This window comes from Dendrobates tinctorius, unplaced genomic scaffold (genome assembly GCF_039654945.1).
Source record: "Dendrobates tinctorius isolate UK_male_01 unplaced genomic scaffold, ASM3965494v1 ptg000007l, whole genome shotgun sequence".
NCBI classification, from domain to species: Eukaryota; Metazoa; Chordata; class Amphibia; order Anura; family Dendrobatidae; genus Dendrobates; species Dendrobates tinctorius.
In genome coordinates this window covers 23,066,590-23,085,132 of record NW_027361675.1, presented here as the reverse complement: position 1 = coordinate 23,085,132, position 18,543 = coordinate 23,066,590, and the positions used below count along the sequence as shown (strand labels likewise).

The following is an 18,543-nucleotide window of genomic DNA, read 5'->3' as shown; positions in this document are numbered from 1 at the left end:
CATGCCTGGAGTTTTGGTTAAGTTTCGTCTGAAGGCTGAGTTTCTTTAAGACTTTTTTTTATCTACCTGTGTTGGGGGAGGTGTTTGCTTAGCTATGGTTCATTCATATGTATCCTGGCTTCCAAAGAGTTAAGCACTGCACCTGCTGAGGTGTGCCTGTCTTAAGGCACCTGTTTCATCAGCCAATGAGGTCCATCGCTGTACAAGAGCCCACCTGTTAAAGAAAATACCTGTACACAAATCCTGGAGCATAAATCCAACACTTCATTCTACTGGGGATGTCTAAGCCTAAGCACTATTAGATAGAAGAGAGTCTACAAGTCGTAAGAACTCGTATCGTTGTCGCTGCTGAGCTTTGGGAGACAATGTCTAATGAACTCGAGTAAGTATTGTGCCTGTCTCACTATATACATGTTTGTGTCTGTGTATAGATATGTTTTACTTATTTGTATAGCGCCATCATATTTCACAGCACTTTACAGACATTGAAAACAATCTAAACAATCCAAATTTCCCATCAGTATGTCACTGGAGTGTGGGAAGAAAGAAGAAATCACAACGTATGTGTATATATGTGTATGTGTATGTGTATATATATATAATTTAGATTGTGAGCCCCATTGGGGACAGTACCAATAATATTAATGGCGCTATATACATGAGTAAAATAAATATATATACATAATATATATATATATATACATATACACATCTCCCAATGTACCATAATGTGACCTACTGATATAATGTGTTATGTACTCTAAATTAAGTGTATCGTGTTTTATTTAAATCAGGTATACAGTAGAAGAGAGTATTGAAAATGTGGGGAATAAATAATATAATTGGAAATATCAGTAATATGGTTTTCCTACGTTTGGCAGTAAAGAAAAAATTACATTTTTTTTCCGGTAGCTGGAGTTAATTGGTGTTTGTAAAATTGTTGTAGTCAAAAATAATTATTGTTCCTCGTGTGCATGAAATGATTTTGAGTCATATAGTCTGCATATGGGCTTTATAAAAGAATAGAACACAGATATGGGGGGTTAAAAAATGCATTTTCGGATGTTATTGCACTGCACGTGATAAGATGTTGCAGTTTATCGATGTACACCGTGAATGTTACCTCCCAATGTATTATTTGTGATTTTATATAGGCAAGCAAGTAAGTCTTCATCTAGGCACAAAAATGGCAGTACCATTCAGGAAAATGTCAAAATGTACGCTGCTGCCACATCTGTAGCTGTAGTTCCACTGGACTGTCTGCTGTACCTGGGACTGTAGCAGAGTGCAGGAAAATCTAGTGGAAAAGCTGGATGTCTAGCGATAGTATTGACCAAGTGATGTCCATGGCTGATAACACAGATTGCTCAAAGGATGACCTGCGTTGCAAAGAATTTTTATTTGCAGTTACTTGTACTCAACTGGAAATTTATTTGAATTCCAGCAATAAAAGAAATCCTAATAAAATAAAGAGAGCGTAATCCATCTAATTGGAGCCTCTTAAAAGGACGCATGCAACAATTAAACTCTTTGGCGTGGCTCTTTTGGAAGGGAATTAACTTGTGTTTTTTCAATATTTTCTGAACTTCAAGAGACAAAAAAAATAAGATTCTAGTAGGCATATGTGTGTGTCCTTAAGACAAAAGCATTTAGAAGGTGTGAGACAAGCTGGCACCAGGAATACAAAAGTTTGGGTGTCTCTGTGCTATGTTTCAGTCTTGCTGAACAGAGTTTCACTCTAAACATCTTACAAATTTTTTACCTTTATTTCCATTATTATAAAGGTTGTGCTCATTTGCATATGTTAACAAAGCTTTGTACATTCACATGCTGATAAAAGTGACTTCTGGAACCCCTCTAAGGGGGCTTTAATGTGCAATACATGTATAATTAGTCCCTTGTTGCTCTAATTGGTTTTATTGTAACGTAACACAGATCCCTTTTTGAATCAATGTGGCATTATAGGACCATGACTGAATCACTGCTCAGTTCTCGTGGAAGGCCATAATTGGCCCCAGTTAGATCATTTGCTGCTTAGTGGTGTCCTATTTTTTTACATGCATGTCCACTCACCTCACAGAGAAGACATCTATGATATATATTATTGCCAAATTTCCAGTTCTAAATATTTCAACTAAGACTGGGGCTATGTGTCGCGTGACAGCAATGCTGTGAAAGGTTGCATCACAAAGACTTGTGTAACTCATCTGCAGCTTGGGGTCGCACAAGAGTTGCATGTCATAGGCCACTTGCATTAAAGTCTGTGGCAAGTGTGTCATCTGTGACTTGTGCCCAACGACAGAAAATCCAACTTATTTGGAAAAATATGAGACTGGTTACAACACGACACCATAGGAAAAAATTCCATCTAATTGTGCAAGGCTATTTCAGTGTTGACGCATCACCGTGTATCCCTAGCGTAAGATAAGATACGTTATGATTGGGATAAATAAACTAGTGTAATGTTATTTTATAGTACCCTACGTCACTCTGTTGGAGTGGCAGTGCCTGAGTAGGGACGCAATCCGTAACATAGAGAAAAAATGCCACTGCAGGTGCGCCACGTCTCATGGAAATACCCTGTCTATGGCAGTCCGTTGCTTTCTGATGAAGGTCCGGAACTGGAGACCGAAACGTTATATATATATATAATACATATATATATATATATATATATATTGCGATTGGATTGTCTAAATAAAAGCTTTTCACCATTCTACTGTTAAATCCCTGAGCGACGAGTTTTTCTCCATTTATAAACTGGTATAATGATTGGAGTAACTGAACCAGTCTTCAGGTACCTCAAAAAGGTCATGATTTCAGCATAGCCCTATTGGAGAGTACCTATTCCTGGTGCATTTACAATTATAATATGTCTGCAATAGTGGGGAAATTCTGAAAATATGGAAAATATGATATGTTGGAAGACTAAAGCTGAAAAATATTAAAAATTGATAAATAAAATACAATTAAAGTAGTGTGACATGTGGTATTAATAAAAAATCCACTGAACACATGGAAGTAGTCAGTTTACTAAGGATAATTAGTAATCAATTTGAAATACAAAAAATGGGATGCAAGTCTGCATATATTTTATCATGGACTGTAAATTCAAGGCAGGCAAGAGCTAATATACTGCAGTAGTATACCAATGCTTTACACCTGGACTACTGACCAGACTATCAAAGTAGTTCTAACTCATACCTTCATAATGATTGATACAAAGAAATATACGTGGTGATCGCTTATAAAGATCCAAGACTGCGCTAGTCTATACTTGTATGGGTAGGAAATATACAAAAAACATGTAAATATGCAACCAGAGATATAGATGAATTTTCCATTTCGTGAGAATAGTCATGAAGGCAATGCTTGTCACATCACTGCACTTATAACTACTGTATACTGCACATATTATACTAGAGCTACACAGCAACTACAGACCACACTGTGAAGGCCTTTTTAGATTAGCCGATAATCAGTGAATGGGTGTTTTGTAGGCATAAAAAATCACTGTTATTGGCAGCGCATCACCACTTGTAAATAGGCCAATAACATGCACAGAACTATCATATTGGTGATCTTTCTGTCCTCAACTTTGGTTGTCATCCATGTAATCTGACTGGTAAATGAGCAACAAACAGCTTGCACATTGCCCATCGGCGTTTGTTACTGGCATCGACCACTGCAAACAAGCCATAAGTCACTTGGGACAGTGACTTGCTTGCAACCTGACTACAAATTGGTTTGGGCTTTTTTTACAGCTGAATCACAGCTCTGTAACAGTCGGACAACAACAAGTTGTAGACAACTAGAACAAATTTTTTGGTTGCTCAACTTCAGACTTAATGTCTCGTGAGAAAACTCACTGCGTAGCTCTAACCTAGTCTAGCCTACATATCACCTTAATCCAGAAATTAATGTTTGGTCAGCAAGCATACCATGAGAGAACACCTGTCAGATCGGGCAAGTGCATGGACATGAATTGTTTCCCTAGTAACAGACAACTGGACCCAAGTGAAAACCAAAGAGCAGCGTCACTTTAAAAGTTATTATTTCAATTGTTTTATCATGTGTCACTATCTATTAAATGTACTCGTGGAGCCATACGTGATAAATATTTCTGCATGATTTAGCATATGATGTGATTCAGCAAGTACTAAGAAGCGTGAGTACCTGCCTAAAATAACTAAATTTGATGGACTATGGAGGTTCTGAAAAACAGAGGTCTTTATCTTGAGGGCTTTCTGGAATACAAGGTCTTCAGAACCTTTCAAATACCCAGGAGGTAGCTTGTTTAACAGAAGTAAGCTGTAGATTGACACTAAGTCATGTAAGCCAAGAATAGCGAGCTTCTTCCGCAAGTGAGAAAAGAGTAGATACACCCAGCCCTGCATAAATGAACATTTCAGTTGTTTAGCCCACCTACACAATTTTCTTGAGGGAACACACACCCTCAGCTCCTGGCCCACACCTTCAGTAGTCCATCAAATATTCAGTGACTTCATTGCCTGCCTTTGTTGACACCAGACACAAGTGTGATTGCTAACTCTTTCTAACTGCGCATGATATAGGTTCCATAAAATGACATTTTGGCTTATTTTAGATCCAGTGATGGCCATTTAGTGGGAAATAGCATTATATTGCTTTTGAGTCTGACTCGAAATATGTATCTCCCAATCACAATACAAAACAAATTATCGACGCATAATCATACCTACAGTATTTACCCATTGTATGGTTTGGGTTTAATTCTCTGTGATGCAAGTGATTGGATTATTTATTAGGAATAAATGGTAATACATGTGCTTATATCTATGTTAATTTAACTGAATAAACTTAGTTTTTGTTTTTTTTACTAAACTGTGCACTGGGCAGAAGGATGGGTACAGAGGTGGATATAGCATTGATGCACCTTGGTGGTCAAGAGGTCAGGAGGTCCATTTCCACCTCCTAATCGGCAAACAGCTTCAGACACATAGATTGGTCCATTATAATGAACTATTGGACTGCAAAGAGCCCATACACGGTTCTTGCACAGGGAGCTCTGTTCTGTCTGTATCCACCTTCGCATGGTTATGCTGTACATTAAAGCTTATCATGATTTCCAGATTTCCAAGTTGGTTGAACTATAGGCATGTGTACAGAGTACATATTTATCCAATGCATTATGCTGGAGGGACTGAAAATAGTGTTTTCCTGGAAAACAAAGGGAGCAAGTTAGGAGCGGCAAAAAGTACAGAAATGACAGGCGAGAACAATCTATAAAACACATATGAAAAGAAGAATGATTGAAGATTGAAGCTAAGGCATTAAAATAACACAGGCAGGTGCCTTTCCACTTGGTTAAACTTGTAACCTCCCTAAGCAGAGCTGGCAGCCCTGAGCAACCTATGTTTGCTTTATCATAAAGCTTCAGCTTGTGGTCTGAAAGAAGGAGAATTAGTAACAATGCTAGCCTGTCACCCTCATCAGCAAGTGTCTGACTTGAGGGTGTGTGGTAACCATATTCCCCTCCTGCGGATCAGGTATAACAGAGACATGAAGGCTCCATCGTGATTGAACGTGGCTAAGTAATGGCATACAGTTATATATTTTTCACAATATGTATAACAACATATTTGTAATATTAACAACACTATTTGTCTCTTGTTATCAGTTATCGGCCAGTTATGCTTCTACAGAATGAGACCATAAACCTTCAAAAGTATCCCTACTCTAGTGAAGACGAAGCTTGGTCAAAGTATTTGGACAACCCTATGACAGCTGCTACCAAAGCAATGATGAGAGCAAATGGGGACGATGATGGAGTTGCTGCACTCAGTCTTCTCTATGATTACTACAGGGTAATTAGTTTCATTGTTCTTTTATATTCAGTGTGAACAAAACCTGTTATCCTCTGGCTAGACTGAACGCTCATCCATGATTGAGAGAACATTTAAGCTCTGTTACTTTCTGTATATAAGTCTGAGACATGTCTAATCCATGTCTTGTCTGGTAGCGCTACTGACGCGTTTAGTTGTTTTTTAATCTAAAACATCTTCTACAGAAGAGCTATATAATGGTTACTATTCATTGGTGGTAAATTTTACATCATGAGTGCAGAATATTTAGTACCTGAAAGCATTGGCATCATATACTAATCATTACTATATTTCCTAGGTACCAAAAGAAAAAAGAATAATTTCACCCAGTTCAACAGAACGTTGTGAACAAGTAAAAAGGTGAGGCTAAATAATAATAATTATAATAAATAGCTTGAGCGTAACATCATTTGCATACATTAATGTGAATTCTCAGAAGTTGTGACTCACATTTGTCTCAAACGCACTAAACAGTCATCACAAATTCAGTTTCGCTACAGGAACAAGTTGTAAGAATCTTTCTTAGTGATGGCATTTTTAGTATAGTAGTTGGAGATGAGCGGATTGCTTTGTGCAACTCTGATCCATGGTCAATGTCTGCAGTCTCTGGCCAAGGATGGGAGCCCTGCGATTTTTCAACCCCTCCATGATCCGTGGCTTGGCTTGTGACTAGCCAGGCTGGTGACACATGACCTGTGCGCCTCATGATGCCAAATGACTTCATGCCAGGCTGGCAAATCAAATGTTGTGCTGGGAAACTTGGAAGCTCAGGATACGCACAGCTCCTGTCCATGACCAGAGACTATAGACCTGGACCATGTGCACAATATTTATAAGTATCTTAAAACATTAAAGCTTAATTTTATATTTTTCTTATTCTCCATAGGAACTGCATTGAATATGATACAGACATTTCATCTTTTGAAAATTCCACACAGCTTCTGAAATTTCTAACTGACAGTTCATCCTCTGCTCAAGAATATACAGAAGTGAACAAAAAGAACAACTATCTAACGTTGGACTGTCTCATTAACCCCAACAAACTGACTGTATCAGCAAATAGCAGCAAACTAGCCAGCAGCACACATGACAATTTTATGACTACATCATGTGACGTGTATGAAAAGAATCCACTGAACACTCTTTTTGAACCCCTACATGTACCACCACCTCAACAGAGATGGCAGCCAGACAGCACCTTCAAAGAGGACTCACCAGAGGTACATATAATACGATATGTTCATTATAGAGCTATATATAACAAATATAAAAGTCTTCATCTGTTCTATGGAATATCCTTTCTTTTTCGTTTCCAGCCTCTTATGTTCAGTGATATTCTTAGAAGTCAAACAGAGTCCACCTGCTCTGAAGACTACCTACCTGGAGAAGCAAATCAGTAAGTCTCGAGTTTTAGAATACCACTACTCTGCATTACAACTAAATGCCATCTGGACAACTTTGCCCAGATTCTACAGAGCACATGCTGTAAGAACTAACCATTGTGCAGACATTTAGGTGACTTATCTTCCAATCAATTTCCTAAGTCCAGTTGGTTGGAGAATGGCCACCAGCCATCTGTGTAAATAATAAGCATAATATGACTGCTCACATTTTGAAAAAGAACCTTCTGTTTACCCTTTATAGCTTCATATTGCTTAAGAAATGGACATCTTGATTGAACGTATGAATGCTTGTGTTATTTTTGCAGTGACTTTGAGTACACACTGGAATCCCCCAAAGCGATTCATGTGAAGTCTGGAGATTCTCCAATGGCATATCTCAACAAAGGTCAATTTTACCCTGTCAACCTGAGAATGAAAGACACCAGGAAATGTTTGCAGTTGTCTTCCAATAAAGTCAAGGTATGTCTCCAGATCAAATTTGGGTTAGTGCCTGTTATCAATTCAGAATTTAAGATATTTCACAATTCAAGATGCAAGACGCTGCTAAGGCCTCATACCCATTGGCGATTAAAAAAAGGTCCAATTTCTGGACTGGAAAAAAGGGTGGAGTGTTATGCCAGTGTCATGCGATTTCTATGCGATTTTTTATTTTTCCATCCGTTTTCCATCCGTTTTCCATCCGTTTTTTTTCCCAGCCACTCTTTTTCTACAGTCATTTACAGGAGCATTAACAGTGTTCTATACCACAGAATGGTGATGTATCCGTTAAAAACGGATGGAAAACTGATGGTCCATTTTTGGTCCTTTTTTTAATCGCACCCATTGACTTCTATTGGGGAAAATCGCTGCAAATCGCTGCATGCTGCAATTTTTTCTCAGACCGATTTTGGCTGAGAAAAAAATTGCAAGTGAGATGTCACCCATTCACTAACATGGGTCTGAGTGCAATCCAATTAAAAATCTGATTGCAATCGTCCGATTTAATCGCCAATGGGTATGAGGCCTAATACTGATGTTCATCTGGGAATATATGTTAGATGGTATACTATGAGTCTAAACAGTTCAAGCAAATATATTAAAATACATTGAAGGTATAATGCTTGGGTAGAAATATAGTGGACATTGACAAATAGGACCACACAATAAACAAACTGAGGGACAAAAAAGACATTATGGAATAGAACAAATGCATCTATTTCTGAAAGTCTAGTAAATGACATGAGTCATTGAGAATACAAGCTTTATTCTCCAAGGCAAACAGAATGAGTCCACAAGTGGCGTTTACATACACAGACGTGTCTCCCCTGACAAACTACTTGCTTTTCAGCCTCTGTAAAAAAACCTTTTAGACGTTAAAACAATCTATAAAGAAAGACTAATGAATATCAATCGCTACTTACATGTACCCAGCAAACTAGGCATATTGTCCAAGTGGGATCTGACTACGGAATCTGAATCTCAGCTCATGATAAACCTTCTCCCATAAAATGTTCTTTTTTTTCTTTATTAACATGCCAATGAAAGCCAGGAAGGAGATTGTAGGCGACTTCTTGAGCACTTAAGAATTTGGAAAGCATACAAATGTATAAGTCGGCTTACATGTACTTTACAAATATAGTAGAAAACACCAAGTAAATCCACCGACGCACAGTTAATTTTTCAAAACATGCCCCTCCACCTTCCAACAGGGTTAGTTAGTCACAGAAATAACATGATTTGTTTAGATCACATGGTTTATTGTGTAGCTAACAACATATCCCTTTTTTATTAGAGTGTTGTAATGATTGTGTTTGACAATGAGAAGAACCCAGAAGAACAGCTAAAACGTTGGAAGCATTGGCATTCTAGGCAGCCAACGGCTAAGCAAAGGGTTATTGATGTTGGTAGGTTAATCTAATATTTTGTAACGTTATATATACACTTTCTGATCAAAATACCTCCAAATGTATTGGATTGATGATACTATAGTATGGACATACGGCATTGACATCTGACATCTGTTAAATGGTATTCCTTTCAGCTGACTACAAAGAAAACTGCAACACTGTAGAGAATATTGAAGAAGTAGCATACAACGCTTTGTCCTTTGTGTGGAACATTAATGAAGAAGCTAAGGTATAGCCATGGTTTTGTTTATAGTAGAACCATTAGTAGCATTAAAATTTGAATAAAGGTGTCCATTGTTTCGTAAAATAAGTGCATAGCAAACTCATGAAAGGCCTAAACACATTCTATCAAAAGCTTAGATGACGTTACTGAGGGTATATCATAGTAAACCAAAATGTTTTTCTCAATTAAGGAGACTCTAATGATACAAATTTATTTTATGTACAAGTTTATATAGCACCATTAATTCCATAGGACTTTACAGACATCATCATCAATGGTGCCAATGGGGCTCACAATCTTAATTCCCTATCATAATGTCTATGGAGTGTGGGCGTAAAACCATGCAAACATGGGGAGAACATACAAATATCTTGCAGATATTGCTCTTGACGGGATTTAAACCCAAGACCCCAGCACTGCATAGCTTCATCGTTAATCACTAAGCCACCGATCTGCCCATGGTCTATGAAAGTCTGATGAATGGGGTGAAGCCTTTGACCATAATAGACTAACTAGAAAGCCTTCAAAAATGCTGTTAATGCCTTACATTATCAATATGCCTGTAAAGGAGATACTACCTGGTCAAAAGTGTCCAGCTTTTGCTGTTATTTACTTATTTTATTTCCACTGCGCCATTAGGTATTGCATTTTTATGCATCTTTTTATTAAGTGCTAATTTTTATTGTGTTTAGCAAGGGTACATTGCTCACAGAGCAGAGATATGCAATGCTGCCTGGAGAATGCAATGAGTGCCGTCCACTTGGTAAAGACCATAAAAAGGCCCATATCTATGAAGCTGTAAAGTGGATCTTAATAAAATCAAGAAACTGATTTCTCAGGAATTAAAAAAAGGAGAAAAACTAACCACTTTTGACCTGCTAACAGGTCCTCTTTAAGTCTAACGAATTTCCAAAACAAATGCATTTACATTCATTGCATCTGGATAAATGTAGGATTCATGCATCACTGACTTGCACTTTCAATATTAGAATATTGTTTGTCCTAGGAAAGGTGTTGTTGGTGCACTTACTCTGAAGTTAAGGTAAAGAGACAGTTACTTGGCGATGAAAAAAGATCAGTGAAAACCGTTTTTCATACAATCTTTGTTCCCACGGTGGGGAGAGGTTCTCTCTGGGTGGGTTTGATGCCTCAGGCAAAGAGAATTGTTAGGATTCGTCAGGATTATCTCTAAGGGTGGAAACAGTTGGAAACATTGGCATATGCACAGGTGAACTGTGTTTAGCGTCTCTTAGCAACAAGGCAGGAGTAATTCCCGGGCTATCAAGTCTGGGAATAGTAATGCCGAACTATATATTTGGCTACCAAATGTCTAAGACATGAAAAATAAATAATGATATAAATATATAAATCTTTATTAAATTGAATTAACATGTCAATTCATGCTTGCTTTCAGATATTTATTGGCATCAATTGTCTAAGTACAGACTTTTCATCTCAGAAGGGAGTCAAGGGCGTTCCTCTAAACCTCCAGATTGACACTTATGACTACGACACTGGAGTGAAGAGACTCGTTCACCGGGCTGTCTGCCAGATCAAAATATTCTGCGATAAGGTATGACTAGCAGCAAATGAAGCCTATAATAGTAGTTATGTTCACGAGTACGGTATGCAAATAGAATGATGATCTGTCCACCAGAATTAAAAATATAATTTGGTGACCTCTGTAAGAATAAATGCTGATGTTTCGCAGTTCAGTGAAAAGGTCATCCCTACTCCTTAATTTTTCAGGGGGCTGAACGAAAGATGCGGGATGAGGAGCGGAAGCAGTTTAGAAGGAAAGGAAAGGGTGTAGAGGCAAACAAAGGTATATACACATAAAAAATGAAAATACAAATAAAATGTGTTAAAAACTTGACATTTTTTATTGTGATAGGATTAGTAGTGTTCTGTGAGAACCAGATGTATGGAAACATAATAAATATAGAGTTTTTATTAGTCCGATAATTTCACGATAACTAATAAATGAGAGTGCAATGATATTGCCATATGAGCCATGCTGTAATACTAATTACTGCCTTAATTTTATAGATATTAAAACAAATGTGCTCCCTGGATATAGAGGGACAGATATTACATATTTCAGACCGGTGACGGAATTGGAAAGCCAACCAGTCTTGTTCATTCCAAATGTTCACTTTTCCAATCTTCAAAGATGTGGAATTGTAAGTATCTTTCTGCTTCAAAAATTTATATTTTTTGCATAGGTATTAGAGTTATAGCTATAATTTTATGCACTACCATCAGAGAAGGAGCTTGAGGCACCCGCTATACATAAATATTAAAAATGTACTATGCCCAGGTGCAGGATACAGGGTACTATCACAGATTTTGAACAAAAGATCTAGGAACAAGTTACACCTGATAATATTATTATTATGACCCTATTGGGGTTCAAAACCTAAATTCCCTATCAGTATATCTTTTGAGTGTGGGAGAACCCACACAGAAACATTGAGAAGCTAGAAAATTGCAAATGTTGTCCTTGGTGGGATCAGAACCCAGGACCCCAGCGCTGCAAAACAAAAGGTAAAACCATTGAGCCACTGTTTTGCCTGATAGGGATTGTATAAAAGTTGTTATACTAGTAATATCTATAGAAATGTTACTAGTGTCATTTATGCAGCCATGACAGAAGGCTCTCTCAATTGTGGTAGTTTTAGTCCGTTCATCTATGTTATGTTTAGAATGTCGACCACTCGTGTTAAACCATCTTCCAAGTCAATAGCAGTCACAGGAATTCAACAAGACAAACACATCTTTCAATGTAGGATTTAGCTAGGAGAGTTATGGACAAAACACAATGGCTGCCCTTTTAAACACAGACAGCATGGAAGCACTAGAGAATGTGTTATAATTCTCAGATTATTTCAACATTTTCATAAAGGTGACTTGAGTTGACACATTTTCCTTATCTATTGACCACAGGTTCTTCCCACTGTTGCAGATAATAATGACAGGTAAGGAATTCTTCATCTGTCACTTTTCTTGTCAATTTATAATAATTCTAAGACTAAATTATAAAGTGGAATTATTAGAGTTATTGATACCTAACAAGTAGCTAAAGTAGAATTCCTGTTGACTTGTCTTTTAAAGGTTAGCATTGAAGAGAAGCTGTCCGTCATTCACAGATGCTTTTGATGTACCACCTTCCAAGCAGCAGGCAACAGAGGACTCTCAAAGAGGTATATATATCTTTTTTTAGACCAAATACATAAAATAATTTTTCATCCTTGTTAACATAATGATTTTCAATGAATAACTTTAGGATCTTTGAGGGTTTTACCCCTGGTTCCTCACCTGACAGCAGAGGCAATGTTTATTCAGAGGGGATCATCCATATGTGTGATTGTGTCCAGTACTGGTGATCAATGATGCCAGAATTAGGACCCTTACCAATAATGTATTAATTGGCCATCATTGGATGATCAAAGAAATATATGTATATAATATATTACATTTTAGTATATTTTTTCTCTTTATTTTCTATAAAGAATACATGGTCTTATACCAATTTACAGTAACCATAACTGCAGTAAACTGATATGAAAACAACAAAATTGCCTTCTTTTGTAGTTTATTGTATTTTTTTATGCTTTGTGTAGTGTTATTATATGTACGAAGGGAAACAGAAGAAGTTTTTGATGCCCTTATGTTGAAAACGCCAGATCTCCCAGGTTTACGGAAAGCAGTAAGCATACTTTTTTTAAACTGACATTAAATAGAGATCATCAAGACTATTTGGTTGCCTTGGTCTTGTCTTGAAGGTCATTTTCACTTTTACTATTACTTTATTAAGTAAACATATTAAATCCTGTCCCTTACCCTACAACATCCATAGATTATTTTACTGTCTTAAGAAAGCACTGCCCCATTAATTTTTACAGATTTCAGAAAAGTACGGTGTACCAGAAGAAAGGATTTCCAGGGTCTACAAGAGATGTAAACGAGGGTAAGACTTTTTTTTTCTTTCATCACATTTCTCTTACTTGTACAGACATAGTGGCTTCCTATTAGAAAGCTGTACTTTTTTTCTCAGTAGAACTACTCTGTAATTGTCAGCTTAGACCTTCCAAACAGATAAGGGCAGGTAGAAACAAGCAAACTTTAATAAGGAAACTTTATATAAACTGAAATACTGTATTGCCAATGTTTTTGGCAGATGAGATATATGTGTTTGAAAATCAAAGGTTATGTTTGAGTCAGGTGGAGTTTTAAGAATGTTTAACCCATAAAAAGCTCATATCGTACTGGCAAGTATTGCACTGTCTTTGAGAACGTCATTCCTTCTGCAATATATTAACTTAGCGGCTTCTTGTAAATGTGCACTAAAAGGGGACAAATACATTTATTTCTGTGTAGTTATTATAAATGCACAAAACTAATAAAAATATTATATGTTTGTATGATATGTTAGCTAGATTGGATCAAGATATCATTTCTTATGCTACATAGAAAGATGTAGACAAATATGAATATCCAGGAAAGCAAAGGTTAACTACCAAAAATTGCAACACCAGGAAGTAAAGAATTCTTAAAAATATGAACATTTGTTAAAGATATAATCGGGTTGCAAGCCCTGCTGACTTTGTAAGAACAGCTAAGGCAATGTTGTTACTGGCCACCAGCCAAAGGTCTGCTTCCCAATAGTATGAGATTGACGGATGAAATAAAGTAGTTTGCTCCTTATGTTACACAATTGGCTTCACGAGAAAAGTCACGCATCCTAAAGATATCTTGAAGACATTACATTCTTCTAGACAGGATTAGCGATAGCTTAAAGAGGGGCTGTAACCAGGTCAGAAGTGGCCAGCTTTTCTTCTTCTTATATTCCTGCTGTATATTCAAGGTTTTGCTTTTTGTCTTTTGTTTTAAAAAAAAATAATAATAATTGCCATAAGTTTTTCGAGATATAAGCCGTTAGTCATAATTTTAATGATCTATTCTTTGCCAAGGGGGCATTACTCCTAGAATTCTTTGGGATTGTGTCCTTGATCTGCTCTGTATTATTACCTGTGAGCAATGAACCCTTAGTAATGGCCAAAAAAATACTACTATTTAAAAGGTCCGTATCTCTGTATTAACTGTATGACTGAGTTATAAAAAAAAAAGAAGAAGTTCAGTAGTCAAAGGAACAGAGGAAATAAATTAAGAGCTGGCTCCTCTTGATCTGGTCACCGGTTCTCTTTAAATATGAAGCGTCATTTTGGTTTTAGCATGGTCTTTTTAAGGTCAATGATTTTATTTAGTTTACATTTTACCCAATGGCGTAACATGAAACATCTATCACGGTTCTTTAAACGGAACCTGTCAGTAAGATCAACCCTCCTAAGCCATCTATATTGGCATGTAGGCCATAGAAAGCTGAATAAAATGATATCCGTGATATCTGTGATCTGAAGTCTTATTCCAGAGACAGCCACATTTTTCTAATACATAAATGAGCTGTTCAGAACTATGGGTCGAACATTAATCTGCATGAGTATCTGCCTTAGGATCTTATTTTTTAATAAAAGGAGGTGTTACCAGTATGAAACATGTAACTAACACGAAACAGTAGAACTGAGCTTTGTCGTCTTACAAACACATATGCTGCAGCTCTCACAGTACTGCTGTATTTTAATACTATTAAAACACTGTCTGCCTATGAGATGGAAGCTGAAGCACTGAGAGGAACCAGCAGATGTGTCCGTTATAATCACACACAGCTCTGCAGTGAGATTAGGAGAGCAGAAAGCAGCCATTACACATCACATTGGTAATGCCCCCTTCTATTTAAAATAAGCTCTGGATGCTGATTGTCATGTGGATCAGTGTCCAGTCCATAACCTGGAAAGCTCATTTATCCATAAGAAAACCTTCAATTTTTCTAGAATAAGATATTACTATGACCTGCTTGCCCATGTAGACAGCTTAAGAGGGTTGACCATACTGACCAATGCCCTTTAATACTACTGGACTTCTTGTGTTGGCGTAAGATACTCTTTGGACCCCTTAAAGGGAATCTGTATCCAAATTTAACATACCTAAACTATTGATATAGGCATACTGATTATAGAATGATGAAAAAAGTCATCCCTGTAAAGTGATAAAATATTATTTATAAACAACAAGACATCTGATATGAGAAACACAGGTAGGACTTTTTTCAGCAGCCTATAACCCGTAAGCCCATATTAATACTTTTGATAGGTCAAATGTGGTGAAAGATTCCCTTTAAGCCCTGTTGCAACCTCTGTAACCTCTGCACTCACAATAGTTATGTCCCTTATTAAATCTTCTGTGGCTTCATTTTTTATGTTTTAGATGTTACATTACTATGATAATTGTTATAATGATTAGAATTTTTAAATAATTATCGAATTTTTTTCTCCTTTAGAATCCTGGTGAACATGGACAATAACATCATCCAGCATTATAGCAACCATATGGCTTTCCTGTTTGACTTAGTAGACATAAATGGGAATTTTCAAGTTACGCTTAAAGAGTTATAGCATTCTTTTTGGATACTTATTAAAGACTTGTGAGCCAAGGGATAAGGCCTCAGCAAATCCAACCTCAAAACATTGCTCAATGCTTGCACTAGACCCAAGTGAGCAGTGCATCATACCACCAAGTATTGTGAAGCCAGCGCTTCTTGGGAACATTGACATGGGACTTCTGTGTAAAAAAAAAAAAAAAATACTGTGTTATGACATTAGACTTTGTAAAATATGGAAATATTGATTTATGGTATCCATAACTCTGGTGGATTTAAGGCTTGAAAAGACAACTGAATGGACTTTGGCCACATGTGCACCTAGATTGAGAATGGAGATGAATGCTTATTTTAGTTGATGCCTCATGAACAGAAAGTTTTAAGTAACTGCCAAGTCTCTGGCACTACTGTGGTGTGGTCTTTTAACTCTTTACAACATATTGTACGCCTGCTTGGGTAGCAGATAACAATACCATTTACATCTATATGCTGCTTTTATACAAGCCACCTGGCTATTCATCTAAGCAGATCTACCAGCGATACTCCAATATTTGTGCATACTCAATACTTTGGGGTTCACATACAAACTAATTTGACACCGTACTGCTGCTTATGTAGAAGTCAAGAAGCTCATCAATTTGTTACATCAGTCTACATTTTGCCTTGCTGCTGATATTAATATTATTACATTTTTACCACTTTTATATGCTAAACAGCTGCCAGTTTTGTCTTAAATGGCCTTCAAATATCAAAAACAAATTCTGTTTTATACATTTCTCATTGCTGGTTTATATTGTTTTTACAAGACTATATATGTATATATTTGCTGTTTTATGTTATTTGTATTTTAAGATGCAGAAATGCATTTTTACCATTTCAACACCATGTCTTATCACATTTCTCTGTCTTTGTATATTTGTTCTAGCTATTTTATAACTTAGATTTAGATAAAAGGGCAAATAAATATGCCTTGAAAGTAGTGTCATTTAACATATGTGTCCATGAACAACATGAAGATACCAAAAAAACGGTATGCACTCAAGGTTCTGTCTATGGATGATTGCATAAATTGCATGTTACATGCATGTTGCCGGTGCAGTCAAGAGGGAGATGTCAAAAATGCTAGGAAAGGATAGGGGTTTTCAAGTTTTGTGTAATTTTATCTGTGAATTGCATCATGGAAAGTTATGTAACCTAACTACTTGTGGCTGCAAACAGGAAAGTTACCATGCACTGACAGCATCTAGAAATCCTGAAATTGGTATACAAAGTACATGAGAAAGAGAATCCATCATAAATAAGGTTATGAGTTATGTTCGGAATAGCACAGTTCCCCAGCCAGTATAATTGTCTGTTGTTCAGTGGCATTATTGTCTCATGATACACAAAAATGCCACAATGTCTGGTATTTTAGAGCACAAGATTTTTGATAAAACCAGAATAAAAAAAGAAAAACAGTGACATGTGATGGGGAATTTCAAGTATTTCTCTTACAGCAATAAGAGAGAAATTCACATGCCTTACCGTAGGCTCAAATGAGATGCCAATGTACTATTTGGGGTCACTACACGTTTATACGGTCTGAAATTAAACCTGAGCAAATCATCCAGGGAGTTTGAAAATAAAATAAAATCTGCAGATATAAATCAGATTTCTGTTGTGCATTGGCCATTGGCTCTCCATTCGAATGAAACCCCTTCATGAAAGAGCCGTTTTTCATTTTTGCACTTCTGTTTATCACTCATCTTTTTCCCAGAGCCATAACTTTTTGATTTTTCCGACAATATGTCCATGCGAGGGCTTGTTTTTTGCAGGACAAGTTGTACTCTTGAACGACAGCATTAGTTTTACCATATTGTGTACTCAAAAACAGGAAACAAATTCCAAGTGCTGTGAAATTGCAAAAAAAGTGCAATTCCACTACTTTTTTGGGGAGTTTTTTTTACCAAATTCACCAAATGCTAAAACAGACCTGCCATTATGATTGTCCAGGTCATTACGAGTTCATAGACAGCAAACATATCTAGGTTCTTTTATATTTAAGGGGTGAAAAAAATACAAAGTTTGTTAGAAAAAAATTGGGCCATTTTCCGAGACCCATAGCGTCTCCATTTTCCGTGATCTCGGGTTAGGTGAGGACTTATTTTTTGTATGCCAAGCTGACATTTTTAATTATACCATTTTGGTGCAGATACAATCTTTTGATCACCCATTATTGTATTTTAATGCAATGTTGTGGTGATCAAAAAGAGTAATTCTGATGTTTTGAATTTTTTTTTCTCCTTACGCCGTTTAGCGATCAGGTTAATTCTTTTTTTGTATCAATAGATTGGGCGATTCTGAACGTGGCGATACACATATGTATGTTTGACTTTTTTTATTGTTTTTTTTAATGGGGCGAAAGGGGGTTGATTTGAATTTTTATTTTTTTAATATTTATAAATAACATTTTTTTTTTAGTTTTGGCATGCTTCAATAGTCTACATGGGAGATTAGAAGCTGCCATAACCTGATAGGCTCTGCTACATACAAATGATGATCAGATCACCTGTATGTAGCAGAATTGCTGACTTGCTATCAGCGTCAACCACCAGGCGGTGCTCATAGCAATCTGGCATTAACAGCCATAAAGGTCTGCAGGAGACCTGTTTGTCATGCCGACTCATCATTG

General features: G+C 36.7%; 1 protein-coding gene across 1 annotated transcript; it reads left to right on the top strand.

Moving 5' to 3' along the window:
• Positions 1-120: 120 nt before the first annotated feature.
• Positions 121-16,851, top strand: GRHL3 (grainyhead like transcription factor 3). Its single transcript, XM_073572605.1, has 16 exons — positions 121-382; positions 5,660-5,846; positions 6,163-6,224; positions 6,751-7,084; positions 7,181-7,260; positions 7,573-7,726; positions 9,039-9,150; positions 9,288-9,382; positions 10,791-10,949; positions 11,126-11,201; positions 11,426-11,559; positions 12,323-12,354; positions 12,491-12,579; positions 13,000-13,085; positions 13,282-13,346; positions 15,774-16,851. Exons 1-16 carry the CDS (start codon positions 366-368, stop codon positions 15,886-15,888), a joined length of 1,797 nt encoding a protein of 598 aa, XP_073428706.1. The 5' UTR covers positions 121-365; the 3' UTR covers positions 15,889-16,851.
• Positions 16,852-18,543: the final 1,692 nt, after the last annotated feature.